Source organism: Cervus canadensis, chromosome 6 (assembly GCF_019320065.1).
Source record: "Cervus canadensis isolate Bull #8, Minnesota chromosome 6, ASM1932006v1, whole genome shotgun sequence".
Taxonomy (NCBI): Eukaryota; Metazoa; Chordata; class Mammalia; order Artiodactyla; family Cervidae; genus Cervus; species Cervus canadensis.
The window spans coordinates 80,464,709-80,482,574 of NC_057391.1; the positions used below are offsets into that span (position 1 = coordinate 80,464,709).

At 53.2% G+C, this 17,866-nt stretch overlaps 1 protein-coding gene across 3 annotated transcripts in view; it reads right to left on the reverse strand.

Annotated features, from left to right (window-relative positions):
- The window catches only part of LTBP2 (latent transforming growth factor beta binding protein 2), a 106,123-nt gene that overhangs the window by 26,141 nt on the left and 62,116 nt on the right, over positions 1-17,866 (reverse strand). For 2 of the 3 annotated variants that reach the window (XM_043472547.1, XM_043472545.1), the window contains exons 9-15: positions 10,078-10,152; positions 6,034-6,156; positions 4,168-4,332; positions 3,681-3,896; positions 2,573-2,592; positions 2,070-2,175; positions 1,044-1,157 (exon numbers count right to left, since the gene is read on the reverse strand). In XM_043472547.1, coding sequence (XP_043328482.1) covers positions 1,044-1,157; positions 2,070-2,175; positions 2,573-2,592; positions 3,681-3,896; positions 4,168-4,332; positions 6,034-6,156; positions 10,078-10,152 — 819 coding nt within the window. The remainder of the gene's footprint in view (positions 1-1,043; positions 1,158-2,069; positions 2,176-2,572; positions 2,593-3,680; positions 3,897-4,167; positions 4,333-6,033; positions 6,157-10,077; positions 10,153-17,866) is intronic. The other variant, XM_043472546.1, reaches the window with a different exon arrangement.

A 17,866-nucleotide genomic window follows, 5' to 3' on the forward strand; every position in this document is an offset into this window, starting at 1 on the left:
TCCCAGCCCAGTTCACTCTCTGGACTGTTTCCTCAACCTGCAGGGTCTCTCCCTTTGCTGAAGGAAATATCCCTCACCCCGAGGTGACCTCAGTCTATGAGGTTAGAAGCAGCAAGGCCCTGACGAGGGCACTCATGGGGGTATACACACGAGCACACACGTGGACACACACACACACGTGAGCACACACGTGAGCACACACACAAGCACACACATACATGAGCGCACACGAGCACACACACATGTGAGGACACACATGTGAGCACACATGTGAGCAGACACACATGAGCGCGCACACACGAGCACATACATGAGCACACACATGAGCGCACACGAGCACATATGTGAGTGCACATGTGAGCGCACACATGACCGCACACGAGCACATACACACATGCGATTGCATGCACACGAGCACATATACACGTGAACACACATGGACACACACGAGCACACAGACGAGCACACACGCAAGCACATGTGCACATGTGAGCACACACGTGAGCAGGGAGCAGCTGTGCCAGCACTGGCCCTGCTTCTCTGGAACCAAGTCCCCAGACAAGGAGGCTTTGAGGAGGGCGCATTCCAGAGCAAGGTGGGTATGCCAGGGCTCTCCCCCGCACCACACCCCCTCACCGCTGCAGTGGCCAGAGCCAGGGACGCAGGCTCCCAGGCAGCCAAACAACCTTAGACATAGAACCACTTTCCCTCCTGAAAGTCGGCCCTCCCCGTGGGCAGGAGGCTGCCCGCCACCAGGGCACTCAGCCAACTCGGGGTCAACAGCCTGGAAGAGTCGGGATCCTGGAGGCCCCATGGGCACCCCTTCCTGGAGATGGTCCCCTGGGTTCTCCTGGAAGGCGAACTCTCCCTTCTCTTTCTCCTGCCTGGCTGGCCTGGTGCTCCAGATGGGACTCCTCTGGTCACTAGGGGCACCCTGTGCCCTCTGTGGGATGCAGCCGGGGTGCTGACCCCAGCAGGAGTCCACTGAGCCCTGTGCATCTGGGGGGAGAGCCGGGAGCACCTCAAGGGGCTGCAGCACATACCTGAGGGCGCCGGGGTCACCAGCACGTCGGTGGGGGCAGTCACTTGTGCTTCTTCCGTGGCCTCTGGGATCACCTGTTCAGGCATTGACGGCGTTGGTCCTCCCAGGGCAGCTCCTGTGGTGGGAAGAGGGGTGGGGGTGCAGGTGGGCCTGGATTGCCCACTTTCCTACCTCCTGGGCAGCATTCCCTCCAGAGCTGCCAGGCAGTGCCCTTCCCTCCTCCCTGCCATCAGGCTCCGAGAACAAAGGCTGGAGCCTGGGCGGGTCATCCCCTCTGCCTCCTAGTCTCCTGAAACTCCACTTGGTTCCAAACAGTCAGAGACTCTAAGAGCGCACCTAGTCTCACCCTCCGCTTCGCAGGGGAGGAGGCAGAGGCTTGCGGGAACAGCCACTTGTCCACGGCCGCTAGCTTGTTGGAGACAAGCCGAAGACGGGGCCTACTTCAGCTTTCTCCTGCTGCTTGCAAAACACTTCAGGATTACAGAGCTCTGCCTCCAACACCAACATCTCACCTGCCTTAAGAGGCAGCGGGGCAGGCATTCGTGTCCACCTCACAGCAGAGGAAGCTAAAGCTGACTTCTGAATAGTGTCCTGTCCCCAGCCAGCCAGCTGCGCTCTTTGGAGCTCTAACCATCTCCTGATGGGCTCTGCAAAGCTCTAACCATCTCCTAAAGGAAGGCAGGCCTGGGAGCAGGGCCATCTGAACTTGACCTGCCCCCGCTTCAGCCAGCTCTTCCTCTTTGGTCTCTTTTATTCCTCTTTGGTTCCTTTTGGTCTCAGTACCACGAAGGGCAGAGAAAGTGCTGCCGCTGGGGAGGTATTCGCAAGGCATAGCGGTGTCTTTCACTGACCTTCTAACACCTTAGGTGTACAGAGCTCCCAGGAAAAGCGTTCACCTCTCACATCACCAGCAACCTCACCTGATCCGAGCCTCTGGCATCAGCTCACGTGTACTATCGCTACTCCTAGTTAAAGTCTTTCTTTCCCTCCCTTTGTTTCCTGGGCGCCACTAGGATGAGGCACTCACCTGGGACCGAGGTGGATAGCTGGGTAACGCTGGTTGTCACCTGCACAGAACCGGGAGAAGATCTTTCACTGCCTGGAGAATCCCATGGATGGAGGAGCCTGGTGGGCTACAGTCCATGGGGTCACATGACTGAAATGACTTAGCAGACAGTTCTAGACCTCTAGGCTGTGATGCAAGTCTGAGCCACAGCCAGGGCTAACAGGACACATTCCTGCTCTCTTTCTGAAGTGCTCCCCCCCGCGCCGCCCCCGACCTTCTTGAATGACAGAACTAGCACTGTAGCTGCCGGAAAAACCAGAGCTGCGATTATTACTTCTTTTAGGGTACAATTGGGTCTTGGGATCAACTCTCCCACTTTTGCTTCTCTGTAAGTAAAAATCCTACGTACACTGGATCGTTCTCCCTTCCCCCCGTCATGTGACTTTGCCCTGCAGCCTCAGCACTATACCAGGTCCCAGTCTCTGCCACCTTTGCCCAGCTCCTTGGTGGGATGACTCACTCACCTGGCCGGCCTGAGAGTCACCTAGGGAGGAAAGGTAAGAGCGTGAGCTCAGTGAGGACACCTATGGCTGCCTGCTCCCGCCCCCCGCGGCCAGGGCTGGTTCACTCTGTGACCTCCCTACTTTGTCCACAGCAGGCCCGGTGGCAGAGAGAGTTCTGACTCGTCTTACCTGCCCCTGCCACCCTTCCAGGACTGGCCAGCCCAGATCCCAGGATCCCTGGTCTGGGGGGCCTACAAGGTGGTCAGCTGGCGAGAGGAAACCTCTGGCTTTCCTTGAACGCCACTGGCAACAGGAGTCCCACCCGCTCTGGGCCAGTCCGCCCTTTCTGTCCTCACTGCAACCCTCCTTGAGCTGCCGCCTCCACCCTCCCAAGCCTCCCGGCCACACAGGGTTGCTGTGCCCTGGGCCCAAGCTACAGGGCAAGGCAACAGTTCTAGGAAGTGGGGTATTGCTCTTGGCCAGCGCCCAGTTACCATGGTGACTGGGGCTCTGCCTGACTGCCCTGTCAGTCTGTCCCTGATTCGCAGAGCACTTTGTTCATCACATAGTTCTCCCTGTCCTAATATGCCCTTGTACTCCATGCTACCAGTAACCCAGGGGTGCCTTCTGCATGGTTTCCCAGGGCACCTTGCAGGGGTGCCTCAAGCCCCATATCTTTCCAGCCCCACATCTCCTGGGCCCAAGGCAGTTGAGCTGGAGCCAGTGCTCTGATGCTAAGGCCATGGGAGGGGATCTGAAGCCCCCAGATTCCCTAGAATGCACCTGATAGCTCCTCCAGGAGCCAGCGCCAGCCCCAGAAGCAGTGTGGCCGGGGCAGGGATGGCAAGGCAGGGTCAGCAGCAGTAAGGGGGCAGATGGTGCTATGGACCCCCCACCAGCAGCTCTCCGGGACACGGGCACCTCTTGACCCCAAAGGAGGAGGTGTGGCCTTTCCATCCGGCCAGGCCGTGAGAGCAGGTTCCCAAGGCCGTGCTGCGCTTCCAACTCCCTTTCCTAACGCCCCCGAGGTGGGACGCCATGGGCCCAGGGTAAACACCCCACGGCTCTTTGAGGGGCTGTAACCTGAGGGGGCGGGGAAGCCCTCTGACCTCCTCCCCAAACCAGATACCCTTGTCGGGGACGGTCTCCGCCTCCACCCAGGTGCTGGTGGCCGCCCGCAGTGGCTGCCTCTCTGCTGGCCTGGGCAGGGTCCCATTGCGCTTCGGGCCGTGCTCCCTCGAGGGCCGGGCCAGTTCCTCCTCCTCAGCTTTCCTCATGGACAGGCGGATGTCCGAGCTCGAGTAGGTGTAGCCGTGGCCCGCAGGGCAGATCTCCCTGAAGGCCTCTGCGAGTTCAAGGGTCAGAGGACCAGCTGAGGGCTGCTGTTCCCACAGGAAGCCAGAGTCCTCCTTTCCCTCCCTCCTGGGGGACAGGGCAATGTGGCAGCGAGGAGGGAGGGGCCCCAGGTTGGGTTAAGGAGTGGGTCAGGGAGGAGGACTCAGGGTCTCTGGCCTTAGGTTAGGCCTGGGGCGGGGATGGGGGGCAGGGGCAGACAGTGGCCACTGCATGGAGGAAGCAGCTCGGTGGCTGGGGCCGAGAAGGGGACAAAGGGTTACCTGTGCCAGGCAGGGGGCATTTCTCACACAGGCTGCCCCAGGCTTTGCCCACTCGGCTGCAGCAGCATATCTGCTTGGTGATCCGCTGGGCCAAAGGCAGGGCGCAGGTGCCGGGCCCCAGCAGCCGGTAGCACAGCCCCTGCTGCATGGAGACGGCCTTGTCCGCTGCAGTGGGCACAGGGGCAGGTGAGGGTGGGCAGGAGGGGGTGGGCAGGAGGAGGTGGGTCACTGGGTATGGCGGCAGGTGGGGGTGGGCAGGTGGGGGGGGCAGGTAGCCAGCGGGAGGGGAAAGGCAGAGGATGGTGGAGTGGCTGGCCACGGGGACTCAGATCGGCCAGGCCTGTGTCTCGGTGTAGAAGTTGGGGCCCTGAAAGTGCTCACAGAACACGTGGGAGAGTGGCTGCAGGAATGCTTCAGCCCCTCCTCAGGTTATCTGTTTGAGGGGCCTGGACGCCCACCCTCCGTGTTCCCACGGAGGGGATGGGGAAGGGGATACGCCTGCTTGTCTCAGATTCTCAGTCTACGGGACTGACAAAATCCATCCTGGGGCGCACACGTGGGGAGCGGTATGCCCTGAGGGCCACAGGGTCTCCCTGGGTAGATGAGTCAACATGAGATCTTTGAGGAGCTTTGAGGACAGGGGCCCTGCCTCGGTCATCTTCGCAGCCCAGGCAACCTGGGTAGTGTCTGGTACAAGTGGGTGCTCAGTCAATGCTCGCTGATGGACAGATGGAGGGCTAGATCCATGAATCAAATCCTCTGGACTGCAGTGAATGTGAGCCACAGTGGGCTTAGAGAATAACAGCCAGGGCCATCTCTGCCTCCCTGCCTGGAGGGTCTCTTTCCAGCGTTAATAAATAAGTGACCATCAACTCTTTCTGACATGTTCTCCCCACTCTGTATCCCCTCATCCTTTGCTGTCTCCTCTTATTATCTCCTTGCCCTGGGGACGCTGGGTCCAGTCTCTCCCTTGCAAGGGTGCTCCCCTCCCTCTTGTGAGGGTGGTGCTTGAGTCTGTCTGTCTTGCGGTCTCCCAGACCCAGTGAACTTGGCAGTTCACAGGCTAAGGGCTTGGCAGGCCACACGGAGCTTTGTTGAGCCTTGGGTGGCCGACCTGAGCTGGGTTGCTACTTTGCAGAGTCCAGTCGAGACTGGTTTTATTCAGTACTGGTCAGGCCTCCCTGGTCAGGCCTCCCTGGTCTGGGCTGCGGTGTCAGTTCTGCCATGGGGAGTGGCAAACGGGGGAGGGGGAGAGGGGGGTCATGGGCAGGCGACTGCTAGCCTGGGCCTCTCCCAGCTGGAAACCACAGAGGTCCCTGGAAACAGCTGCCTGAGTGTACACACAGGCACGCACACAGACACAATGCTGATATGACTAGAGGCACATCCGTGCTCACAGACGCAGAGCACGTCCTGACATGGGGACCACGGGATTTATGGAAAGGCCCTGGGGCTGGCAGGCTCTTCCTATGATGGGCAGGCTCTTTAACAAAGGTCTGCAGCGAAGGGCCCAGGCAGCTAGGCTCAGGCGCTGGAAGAGCCAGCCACTGCTCAGCGAGACATCACAGCAACGCACATCCCCCCAAAGCAGCTGAGGCAACAGATGGGACAGCAATGATTAGAGAGAAACAGAGGAGGTAGAAAATCCCAAACTGCAAAGCCTTCAAAGAAACGCCTGAAGCCAAAAGAGAAGCAGTGACTGTCTCCATCCCAGTAGGACGAAGCAGAGGGTGTTTGTTGGGGCCCAGTCCTAGGTGGAGTGGCAGCCTGGGGTCTGGGGGCATTTCTGCTCTCAGCCTGGCTTGTGGACCCCAAGGGCCCCATCTCGCCCCCCAGCACCCCCACCCGGCCCCTCCCTGCACTCACACACACAGCGGCTCCTGGACGGATCCAGCAGGAGGCCGGGTCTGCAGGTACAGAGGTAGCTGCCCCTCGTGTTCACGCACTCCGAGTCCTCGCACAGGCCCAGCGTCAGGCACTCGTTGACATCTGCGGGGAGCGGGGACATGACCAGGTGCCCACTCCACCCCACTCACTCCTGATGGAGGGGAGGAACCCAGGCAAAGCTCTGCTATGATTCTCCAAGTTGAAGAGCAGCAATAAGAGAGTTGTTTACTCAGTGTGATACCTCTTGCTGGGCCTCAATTTCTCATTTGTAAAGTGGGGATAATAATAGTAACCACCATGTAGTTCCATTAGGGGGATAAAATTAGATAAACATTGCAAATCACTGGGTCCAGGAACTGGTGATTATGGTCATAATGTTAAGAGCTAGTGTTCATCGAGTGCCTAGCATGCCAGGGACCACACCAGATGGTTTGTATATGATGTGTGTGTGTGTGTGCGTGTGCTCAATCAGTTGTGTCTGGCTCTTTGTGACGCCGTGGATTGGAGCCCACCAGGTTCCTCTGTCCCTGGAATTCTCCAGGCAAGTGGATTGCCATTTCCTACTCCAGGGGATCTTGCTGACCCAAGGATCAAACCTGCATCTCCTGCACTGGCAGGCAGATTCTTTACTACTGTGCCACTTGGGAAGCCCTTGCACATGATATCTTATTTACTTCTCACAATTTTATCAAGTAGGTCCATGTGGCCTCATTTTACAAGTAAGGAAACTGAGGCTCCAGGAGTGACTTGCCCAAAGTTTCTCAGCTAGTAAGTGGCATCCTGGGAAGTAATGAGGAGGTCCGTCTAGTCAAGGCTGTGGTTTTTCCAGTAGTCATGTAAGGATGTGAGAGTTGGACTATAAAGAAAGCTGAGCACAGAAGAATTGATGCTTTTGAACTGTGGTGTTGGAGAAGACTCTTGAGAGTCCCTTGGACTGCAAGGAGATCCAACCAGTCCATCCTAAAGGAAATCAGTCCTGAATGTTCATTGGAAGGACTGATGTTGAAGCTGAAACTCCAACACTTTGGCCACCTGATGCGAAGAGCTGACTTATTTGAAAAGACCCTGATGCTGGGAAAGATTGAAGGTGAGAGGAGAAGGTGACGACAGAGGATGAGATGGTTGGATGGCATCACCAACTCAATGAACATGAGTTTGAGCAAACTCCGGGAGTTGGTGATGGACAGGGAGGCCTGGTGTGCTGCAGTCCATGGGGTCGCAAAGAGTTGGACACGACTGAATGACTGAACTGAACTGAACTGGCTTGGGAGGTGGAGAATGGTGCCCAGTGCCTCCTATTCAGTCTTCCATGAGAGACCCCGAAGCATCTCTGCTGGACCCAAGATCCAAGGGTCATGTCCATAGTGAGAAGCTGCAGAATGACAACTTCCAAGCTGCAGTTGCTGAGAACTTCTCCCCAGAAAGAAAGAGGAGGTGACAGGCTGGAGTCAGGCACTGGGAGGAAGGCAGGGGAAATCCCAACCCTCGCACTCCAAGATGTCAGAAGCTCTCCTGATGATGGCACCTTTGTTGACGATGGTGAACATGGAAGATCTGTGATGGGCACCCAGCTCCAGGGCCTGCAGGTAATACTCAGCAGCCCAGAGCCATCTGCTTGCCTGAAGCCTTTGGGAGGAGTAGGCACTGGGCACAGGAATAAAGATGCTGAAAGACGACCCAGCTTGAGCACCAAGGGAAGCTACTCCTTGCTGGATGTTCTATTTGGGGAGGGGGAGCTGAAAAGGGGAACTGATCCATTTGCCTCCAGACTGCGGACAAAGTGACATCTAAACAAATCTGAGCTGCCTCCCATCTGCTTGAGAAGCTTCTGGGCTCCCCATCACCTCCTAGAGGGAGCCTCTAAACCCTCACCGGGTACCCAAGGCAAAGTCTGTGGCTGAACCGGTGGCTCTGGTGAGACCCTGGGAAGCCTGTGTTATCTCCTGTGGATACACTGGCGGTACTCCAGCCCGCCCAAACTGCTCCTTGGCTCATGCTGGTTCCTTGGCCTGGAACCCCCATGTCCCTTTTTAGATGGCCAACCCTACTCTACTTCCCAGGTGGCGCTAGTAGTAAAGAATCTGCCTGCCAATGCAGCAGACCCAAGAGATGCAGGTTCCATCCCTGGGTCGGGAAGATCCCCTGAAGGAGGAAATGGCAACCTACTCCAGTATTCTTGCCTGGAGAATCCCATGGACGGAGATACCTGGAGAGCTACAGTCCACGGGGTTGCAAAGAGTTGGACATGACTGAAATGACTTAGCATACAGCACAGCACACTCATTTTTAGAGTCTAGGTCGGATATCACTGCACTGCAGGCGGATTCTTTACCAGCTGAGCCACGAGGGAAGCCCAAGAATACTGGAGTGGGTGGCCTATCCCTTCTCCAGCAGATCTTCCCGACCTAGGAATCAAACCGGTGTCTCCTGCATGGCAGGCAGATTCTTTACCCACTGAGCTCTCAGGGAAGCCTGAAGCTCACCTGGAGCCTTCCCTGATCTTCCAGTCTGGAAAGGATGCCATAGCCCCCAGTGCCTCCTCTTCTCGAGAGCACTTCTCTCATTGTGTGAAGTTGTTAAGGCATCTGTCTTCACCCGGGACAGTGGCTGTGTCTTGTCCATCACTATGAACTAACACCTAGTGCAATGTATGCAACTCATAGCAATAACCCCAGATTAGCCTGTGGAAGTAGGAGACAAGGATGGAGATAATAGGGACGGTACCTACAGGTACAGAGATGAGGGGTCCCATCCCAAACAGGGAGATCACAGCCACAGACATGGGTGGGGGGAGGTTTCAGGGGCAGGGTCTCCTGGGGAGGCCCCTCAGGAGCTCAGAGGAGGGAAGGTGGAGAGCCCGTCTGAGACCCTGGGAATCACTTTAACCCTGCAGACCGGGAGACCTACCTGGCAGAGGCCACTGGGGATGGTTTAGATACGAGCAGCCCCACTGCACTCTCTAAGGGCAAAAATACTAACTTCTCTGCACACCCACTGGCCATGAGGTCCTTGCTTCATTGCCCCTGAGGGGGGCAGATCCCCCGGGCTGGGCTGGATCAGAGGCCTCTCCTTTGCCTGGTCCAGGCACCGGTTCTTATTCACGGGCCAGAAATCCCCACAAGCAGAGATAGCCCAGACTCCTCTCTCCTAAAGAAGCCTCCGGGGGGGGGGGGGGTACCTAGGAGGCCATCTGAGTCAATCCCCTGCCTCTAACCTGGCTTCACCCAAAGCAAACCATACAGACAGCAATTTGTCCAGTTCCCCAAGGGGCATCTGTCTCAACCCCAGGCGCCTCCCAGGGGCTGGCAGACCCAGTTCACATCACACCTCTTGCCAGGTCCACAGCCAACAAGGGCTCCCTGCTCAGAGCCATGGCTGAGTGCCCCCCTTCCCATTCCTATGTCCTGAGGTGCCCCTGAACCTTGTCCCTCTGGGGAGTCTCTAACGCAGAGCACCCGGGCCTCAGCTGGCTTCACAGAGCCTGCCAGCCAGGTCAGCAAGGCCCAGAGACTGTGCTTCAGGGTCTCCTTCCCCCATCCCGCACCTCTGCCTGTGCCTGCCCCACTCCAGGAAGGAGGCCTGAGCAGCTGAGGGGCTTTGCTGGGAAAAGTCCACAGAGGTCTCATCTTTGCAGGCTGACTTGACCTCCCACCCTGGAGTCCGAAGTCCTCCTGTTCCAGGGAGAGCAGCCCAGGAGGGGAGTGGGTATGCGGGGATAGCCCCCTGAGTTGCCACACCACACAGACCTAGATCTGGGTAGGGGTCGGGGGAGAAGGGGCGGAGAGGACAGTTTGGCTCCCAGGCGCTCACTCAGCTTGCACCATCACTGCCCTCTGACCTCCTAGGCCCTGGAGCTGGCAGCCGCCCCCCACCCCCCACCCCAAGCTGGGGCTTAGTGGCCCAGCAAAGAGCACTCAGACAGTGGCAGCCGCTACGTCTATCATGGGGGGCAGCGTCTCTCTGCATTATCATACCTCTGTCATCTCGGGTCCCAAGCCCAGCGCTGGGCCTGGTCATCCTTACCTTCGCAGTGAGTGAGGTTCAGTCTCTTGTACCCCTGGGGACACTCCAACTGGCCATTTTCAATCACTGGGGAGGCTAAGGAGTGAAGATACAGACAGGTCTCAGTGGAGGGCCTTTGGGCTTCTCTGTCACCCATGCTGGGAAGTGGGGTGCAGTCTGGATGTCCAGCCCACTCTGCAGCTATGAGGCCCCAGCCCTCCCCAAGCCATCGCCCTGGGCAGCTGTGCCTCCTTGGCCAAAATCCCTTCCCTGGCTCTCACCAGGTAACCCACCTTGCTATGACTAAAAATGATACTAAGTGACTACATACCTTGTATATAGTTATAATATTAGATACAGTTTATATTATGTGATATCAATGTTATATAGCATAATATAATATATAAAACATATAATTATATATGTTATAATATATTACATAATATAACTTGTGATTGAACAAGTTTTATTTAATTTTTACTTTCTGTTTGTGAAATAACTATAGAGTTGCAGGAAGTTGCAAAAAATAGTACAGAGGTCCTGTGCATCCATCACCCACTTTCTCCATTAATGGCTGCATCTTACACAACTATAGTTATTTTGTTAGTGTTTAAACATCTGGACATGACAATTCACAGTCGGGTTCTAAGTTCGGTTTCTTTTGATGTTTAATTTTAATGCTGCCATAGCTGACAAAGAATCTCAGATAGAGATGGAAGACGCTCACCGTTGGTTGCGCTATAAAACCATGATATTCATTCATTCACACTCACCAACCGTGTGATGCAATTTCAACCATGCTGACATTTGGTTAATAGAGTTTCATGTTCCCTAAGGTCAGTTAGTTATGCTGACAAATTAAAAAAAGTTAGGAAACTCGTTTTCAAGTTTTTCAGGTATGCAAATGAGCTGATTTACAGCAACAAATCACACGATGATGGGATTGTTTCCAACATCCATTTTCAAAAGGCTCTCTCCCATCACCACTTGCTTGGAAAGCATCCCTGCTTGAAGATTATAGTGAACAAAACTGGGCAGCAGTCTGAGTCCAGATGGACCAACCAGGCAATAACTCTCAGTACTTTGGTGCTGATAACTCCTATCTTGATTTCACAACATTCCCCTTTACTTTAAAGAGAGAGAGAAAAGAAGTGTGCATTAAACACACACACACACACACACACACACTTGACATCTAATAAAAACAGAGAAAACATCTCTACTACCTTGGAGGGACAGATCTATATGTCAACCTCCAAAGAAGTGCTTTGAAGATGTTTTTATTTAAATATTTTTTTTCTTCAAAAGCACTAGCAGATGGTATACTGCTGACAGCTACCTGTCATCAAAGGTAAAGGCAACAAATGTGGAACATCTATCTTTTTGTTTAAAAAAAAAAAACAAAGAAGAACTCATGTTTCAGTTTGATAATTTCCTTGTCAAGTTTTAGCCAGTAATTCTGAAGGGTACAGGGATTCTACAGATACTATTGCAACACGAAGTTCTGTAAAGATACCATCTTATTTTTAATGCCTTGTTTTATAAAGTTAACAGTGTGATGACTTTCTGTGGCAACTTATCTTCTCCTAGCTCTGACCCCCTTGTGGCAATAGCTTGCCTATCAAGGCCATGGTGAGGCGACATTACAAACAGGCTTCCTCAGCTCCATTACCTGCTGGTCCTAGTATCAACCACTGAGTGTATAGAGTTATTGGGTAAATCTTATCTTTATTCAAGACGTCATATATTGTTGAAAATATAGGTCTTCTATCTTCCATATAGATTCAGCCTTTAGTGGCTTACACAATAGATAGTTCTTCAGATATTTACTGTTGAAATAGATTCTTGCAAGTACCAAGAGAGGCATTAGGAATACCTACAGCTTCATCCAAATGTACAGCAAAGCGTGCACTCACTCGGTATTCTTTTTGTATTTGTTTTTGGCATGTGGGATCTTAGTTTCCTGACCAGGGATCAAACCCATGCCCCTGCACTGGGAGCTCAAAGTCGCAACCACTGGACTACCAGAGAAGTCCCCCAGTGTTTTAAAATGTTTTTCTAATCAAGATAGATTTTAGTCCATCATTAGCTGTTATCTCTGGGCACATTACACACTGAAGGTGGGGTTTGGTATTAATGATGCTAGTTATAAGCTGTATTTTTGTATAGCCTTCTTGATCATCTGACTCCTGGGGTCCATTTTGGGTCCCATGTGAGAGGCCCTCATTACTTTTACCTTGGAATATGGCTGATGACCTGTCAGAGGAGAATCGTCAGCCTTGCATTTTTGTTTTATTTTTTAGTTTTTTTAATATATTTTTTAAAAATTTTAAATCTTTTTTTTCCCATTTATTTTTAATCATTGGAAGTTAATTACTTTACAATATTGTAGTGGTTTCTGCCATACATTGACATGAATCAGCCATGGATTTACATGTGTTCCCCAACCCGATCCCCCTCCCACCTCCCTCTCCATCCCATCCCTCTGGGTCTTCCCAGTGCACCAGCCCTGAGCACCCGTCTCACAGCCTTGCATTTTTAAATGATTGCACTTATTCGTATTATTTTAAATCCAGTTTCTTTGCAAGAATGTTTTAGAGTCACTTCTCCATTTGGTGAGGGTTGCTTTAGTTAACACCAGACCACCTAACTGAAAAATCCCACAGGCCGAACACTGTCGTGCGGTCCGTGTTGTGATACCAAAGACAAACATGAGGAGGCGCTGTGTTTCCCTGGAAGGCCCACTCTTGCTTGAGGATGCTTGGGATTGCCTGACATAGAGACCAAGTCAAGTCATAAATTAGTAAAACTTAATTTTTTTTAAGGTTAAAGGATTGTAAATTGAAGTTGTTATACACACACACACACATATATATACACATATATACATATGTATACACATTTGCCACAAACGGTCTTCCCCAGGGTTTGCAAGTCGTCATCCACATGGGGGAAAACAGCCTAAAGGGCCGCAGTGCAGAGATAAGCAAGGGATCTGGAAACGCCGCCGACATTGAGAAGATGGATGGGAGCGAGGCTGGGAAATGTGTCTGGCCTGGCGCCTGGTGGCAAGAACTGAAGACAGGGAGGAGGCAAAGAACGAGGGGAAGCTGTTTGGGGAAACTCAAAAAGCTAGCTGATTTATGAGGAGCAGAAGGTGGGAAGGAATGGCGCGAGGCGGATGCCAGGGGGCCGGGAACATCTGGACGGCGCTTCGGCGGCGGGAGGCCTTCGGGGCATATGGTACCGCCTCTCACAATAACCCCGCGAGGCAGGGGTCATTATCCCCAGTTAACAGATTAGGAAGGACGGTGAAGCTCAGAGGGGGCTGGGTCGGGATTGCAACCGAGCTTCCGGCTGGCTGTGAAGGGCGCTTCCCCCACCCGGAGAGGAGGAGAGAGGGGAGCCCGGAGGCCAGGGCAGTAAGCTGGTGCCCGGAGGGAGAAGTTAGGCAGAACTTTAACAAAGGATTGTAAATTGAAGTTGCTATATGTACACACACACACACGTATACATATTTGCCACAAACTTTTTTTTTTTCTTCTTTTACAAACAGGAGGAGTGGCGGAGAGCTGGACTCAGGAAGGGTGGACCCAGCCGTGGCACCTTCGGGAAACCCTGTGAACCCAGGGAATGTGTGAACTGAGAGCAACTGAGCTCTTTCCTTAGTCTGGAAACACATGCTTTTCCGGTAAAGCACTTTCCTCCCCAGAGGACTCTGCCCTCTCACTGGCCTGAAGAGAAACCGTTGACTGGACAACCCTGGGGAGGGCAGGCTTCTGGAGAGAAATGCCGAAGCCAGTGTTCCTGGTGAGACGCCCACTTTTGCCAGGACCCTCAGCGCCTCTCCTCACACCTCACAGAGGCCACGTCATCTATAAGGGGCTGCTTCCTAGCTTCTGTAAGGACAAGTGCAGCATCCGATCCAGAAAAATCTACTTATATCTCTTTGAGGGAAAGAAAACCAAAGTTCAGATGACCATGTGGAAGGGAGAGACCCTGGCATGAGATGAGAACTCAGCACCCATCCACAGCTCTGGATGAGATTTCGGCATTGATGGGGTAGGGCGGGTATCACCAGGCACATCTCTCAAGTGCTCCCAACACACACGGGCCTTCCCTCATCATAGTGATTAAATGTGCTGTGGCTGCCTGTTTGCTTGTCCATCTCCCCTGATAAAGTGTAAGCTCTTTATCAAGCTCCCCTGATAAAGTGTAAGCTCTGTGAGGACAGGGACCTTGCCTTCTCTGTCATTGCTATGTCTCTGGAAACATGCCCAGCATATGGAACAGTACAGGCACGCAATCAAAATGGAATGAATACTATAATAGCAAGCACTAAAATGGCTCCTGGGCTTCCCTGGTACCTCAGCTGGTAAAGAATCTGTCTGCAATGCAGGAGACCCCGGTTCGATTCCTGGGTTGGGAAGATCCCCTGCAGAAGGGATAGGCTCCCCACTCCAGTATTTTTGGGCTTCCCTGGTGGCTCAGTTGGTAAAGAATCCTCCGGCAATGCGGGAGACCTGGGTTTGATCCCTGGGTTGGGACGATCCGCTGGAGGAGGGCATGGCAACCCACTCCAGTATTCTTGCCTGGAGAATCCCCATGGACAGAGGAGCCTGGCGGGCTACAGCCCATGGGGTTGCAAATAGTCAGACATGACTGAGCGACTAAGCACAGCACAGCAAAATATCTTGTACTATGGGCTAGGGCCTTTTATAAAGGTTTTACAGGTAATAACTTATTTAATCCTCATAACAGCCCTTGGAGATACTTACTAATCTTATCCCCAATTCCCAGATGAGTAAACTGAGGCATAGAGAGGTTAAGACACATGCCCAAGGTCACCCAGATGGTGAATGGAACTGGGATTATGAATCTGTCTCCAGAAGACAAATTCTGAACCATCCCTCTACTAACTACAAATGAATGAATGAATTCATGACAAGCCTTAGGAGTTGTCTAGGACAAGAATCCTAGGGTCCAGAGGCCATATGGTGATACCTGCCCAGAAGGAAACGTGTCACTCTTCCTGGGATCCCCTCCTCTTTAAGAACAAGGGATCAGGAGAGTGAATGAGAAAAAAAGGTGGAGTCATCCTGAAGGAGGTCAGAGGAATTCATCAGATGCTGGGGAATTAATCAGATCCTTGGCAAATGCTCCACAATGTGTACAACGGAAGAGTCTTGTAGAACTGATAAAGGAAACAGTGAAGACCCTCTACTCCTCCCGTGGCCCCTCAGCCAGCTCAAGATAAAACCAGGGTCAGAGAGCAGAGGACTTGTGGACCTGGAAAGACAGCATGCTGAGCTGGGTTTCCCATGGGTGTTTCAAAGAGGCTCTTGAGGAGCGGCCTTGCAGCCAGGACCTTGACCTAAGCCAAAGCAGCTGCTGAGGGGTCAACTGGACTCAACCTGAACTCCAAGGAGTCTGAACGTCCCCAGACGCCTGGGAAGCAGGTTGGGCAGATGTGTGTGACTTTCCTGTTCAGAAAACCTGGGCCACGTGGGCCTGGAACTCAGGTCTTCTGTCCCTGGCCTCGGGCCCTGTCCACTCACTGCTACCCCTCCATTGCTCACAGAAGGAAGGAGAAGGGCCACTGCCCCTGCCCTGCTGATTCTTACCCTCAGCTGCTGGAATCCCCATGGAGGCCTCAACACGGGCAAACTAATTGCTGGAGACAGTTTTGGCCCTGACTCTGTTGACAGAGCTCAGCGAGGAGATGGGAGAGACATATGTCTGGCTACAGGGCTGTTTACAAGCCACGCTGATCTCAGTCTGTGATGACAGATGGTTGTAGCAGGGAGATGTGGAGGGTCCAGAGAACACACACACACACACACACACACACACACTGGATGAAGCTAAGCTCGATACACACGTGCACATGTACAGGCTGGAGCTTAAGTCCTGATTGGCAAATCCTGGTGGGTAAGCTGGAAAGAAAACTTCGACTCTCCTGGGGGCAGTGGAAAGGGTGTGGGTGCTGGGGCAGGCAGGCTTACATCTAATTCCTGGCTCCACTCTGACTAGCTCTGTGACTTGGGGCACACGTCTTACCTCCCTTAAGGCCTTAATTTTTTTCCTATGGAGAAGTGGGGATAGAAACTCAGTCTGTGGGTTGTTGCGAGGATTAACTTTACTGAAACAATCAACATCAGACTAAAGCTAGCTCAGGGCCTGGCACAGTCCCTGGAGATGCTCCCCTAGACTTCCTCCCTCCCTCCTTCCCTCCCTCCCTCCCTTCCTTCCAGCAACACAGTTTTAAGGACAACAAGCTGGCCGGCTGCTCCTTACTGGCTGGAGAGACTTGGGCAAGTAACTCTCTGAGCCTTGGTTTTCTTATCAGTAAAATGGAGATGACCATTCTTTTCTCAGGGCATTATTGCAAACACTAAACAAGCAAGAAAAAGTCTGAGCATGAGGCTTGCCACATATTGATTATTATCATAATGTCCATTATTCCGCTGGTGAGGTCCTAATGGATCTCCCGCCTGCTACCAGTGATGCAGAAATCCCACCCAAAGACGGGCTCTGACTGCTTCTCTAGGGTGGATGGAACTGAAGCCAAAATGGGTATCTCGGTCACTGTGAACCATGACGTAGGGAGGGGTCCGGTCAGACACCCGGCTCAAATGGGTACCACATCAGCCACCCCAACCCCACCGCTCCCTGGGGCTCTCCAGGCCGGAGATGCCACGTGTCAGTGACACCCCTGCGGGGGTAGGAAGGGTGTGAATGTGAGCTGAGGCACATTTCCCAGGAGGCTCTGAGTCCCTTGGAAGCTCTCAGAACAACCCTGAGCCAGAGTCATGACTTTTTTCAGCCCAACAAACTGCAATTCAGAAAAATCTCATTTCTCTAGGGCAGGAGACTGGGCGTCCAACCCAGAGTCACAGGGAACAGGAGCCCCACCCTGGCACAGCTGTTCCCCCCGCCCAGGTCCTCTAGTTCAGCGAATGCCCAAGCCAAGAGGCAGGGGAAGCAGATTACAGAGCAATTAGAACTAGGGGGCTAGGGTCACATAGACCTGGAGCTTCAGGGCCAGTTTCATCTATAAAATGAAGATAGTAACACCACCTAGAGGCATTGTTAGCATGCAATGAAATGAGAAGGAACTCATCATGGTGCCCAACTCATATCACATCTTCTGAATAAAGAGCAGCTAAGGAGGATGTGGGGCTTCCCTGGGGCACAGATGGTAAAGAATCTGCCTGCAATGCAGGAGACCCGGGTTCGATCCCTAGGTTGGGAAGATCCCCTGGGGAAGGGAATGGCTATCCACTTCAGTATTCTTGTCCGGAGAATTCAAGAGACAGAGGATCCTGGTGGGACAAAGAGTCGGACATGACTGGGCGACTAAAACACACACACACACACACACACACACACACACACACACAAGGAGGACGTGACGGGTGATGCCGCCGTGACTCACACTAGGATTCTCTGCCCCAGCCCCCTCAGACATCACCTTCACATGCCCATTCTCCCCAGGGGCTGACATCACAGACTGACGGCTGGAACACCCCTTATGGGCAAGGACCATGGCAAAACCAAGCCAAACCAAGGCTTTCCTTCTATTGAGAGTTTCAAATCAATTTCCAGACATCTACATAAACCTCCATTCCCTTGAAAATCAAGTTCCTTCTCCCACTCCTTCCGCTCACTAGTTCTTGGTAGGCACACTTTTCATGGTGGGGGGCTGAGGACTCTGGAAACATCCCACTATAGAGCTAGACAGCTGCAGTTTTTAATAAGCTGTCCCTACTGTTCAGCTTCCAGTTGAGCTCTGCCTACTAGAAACTTC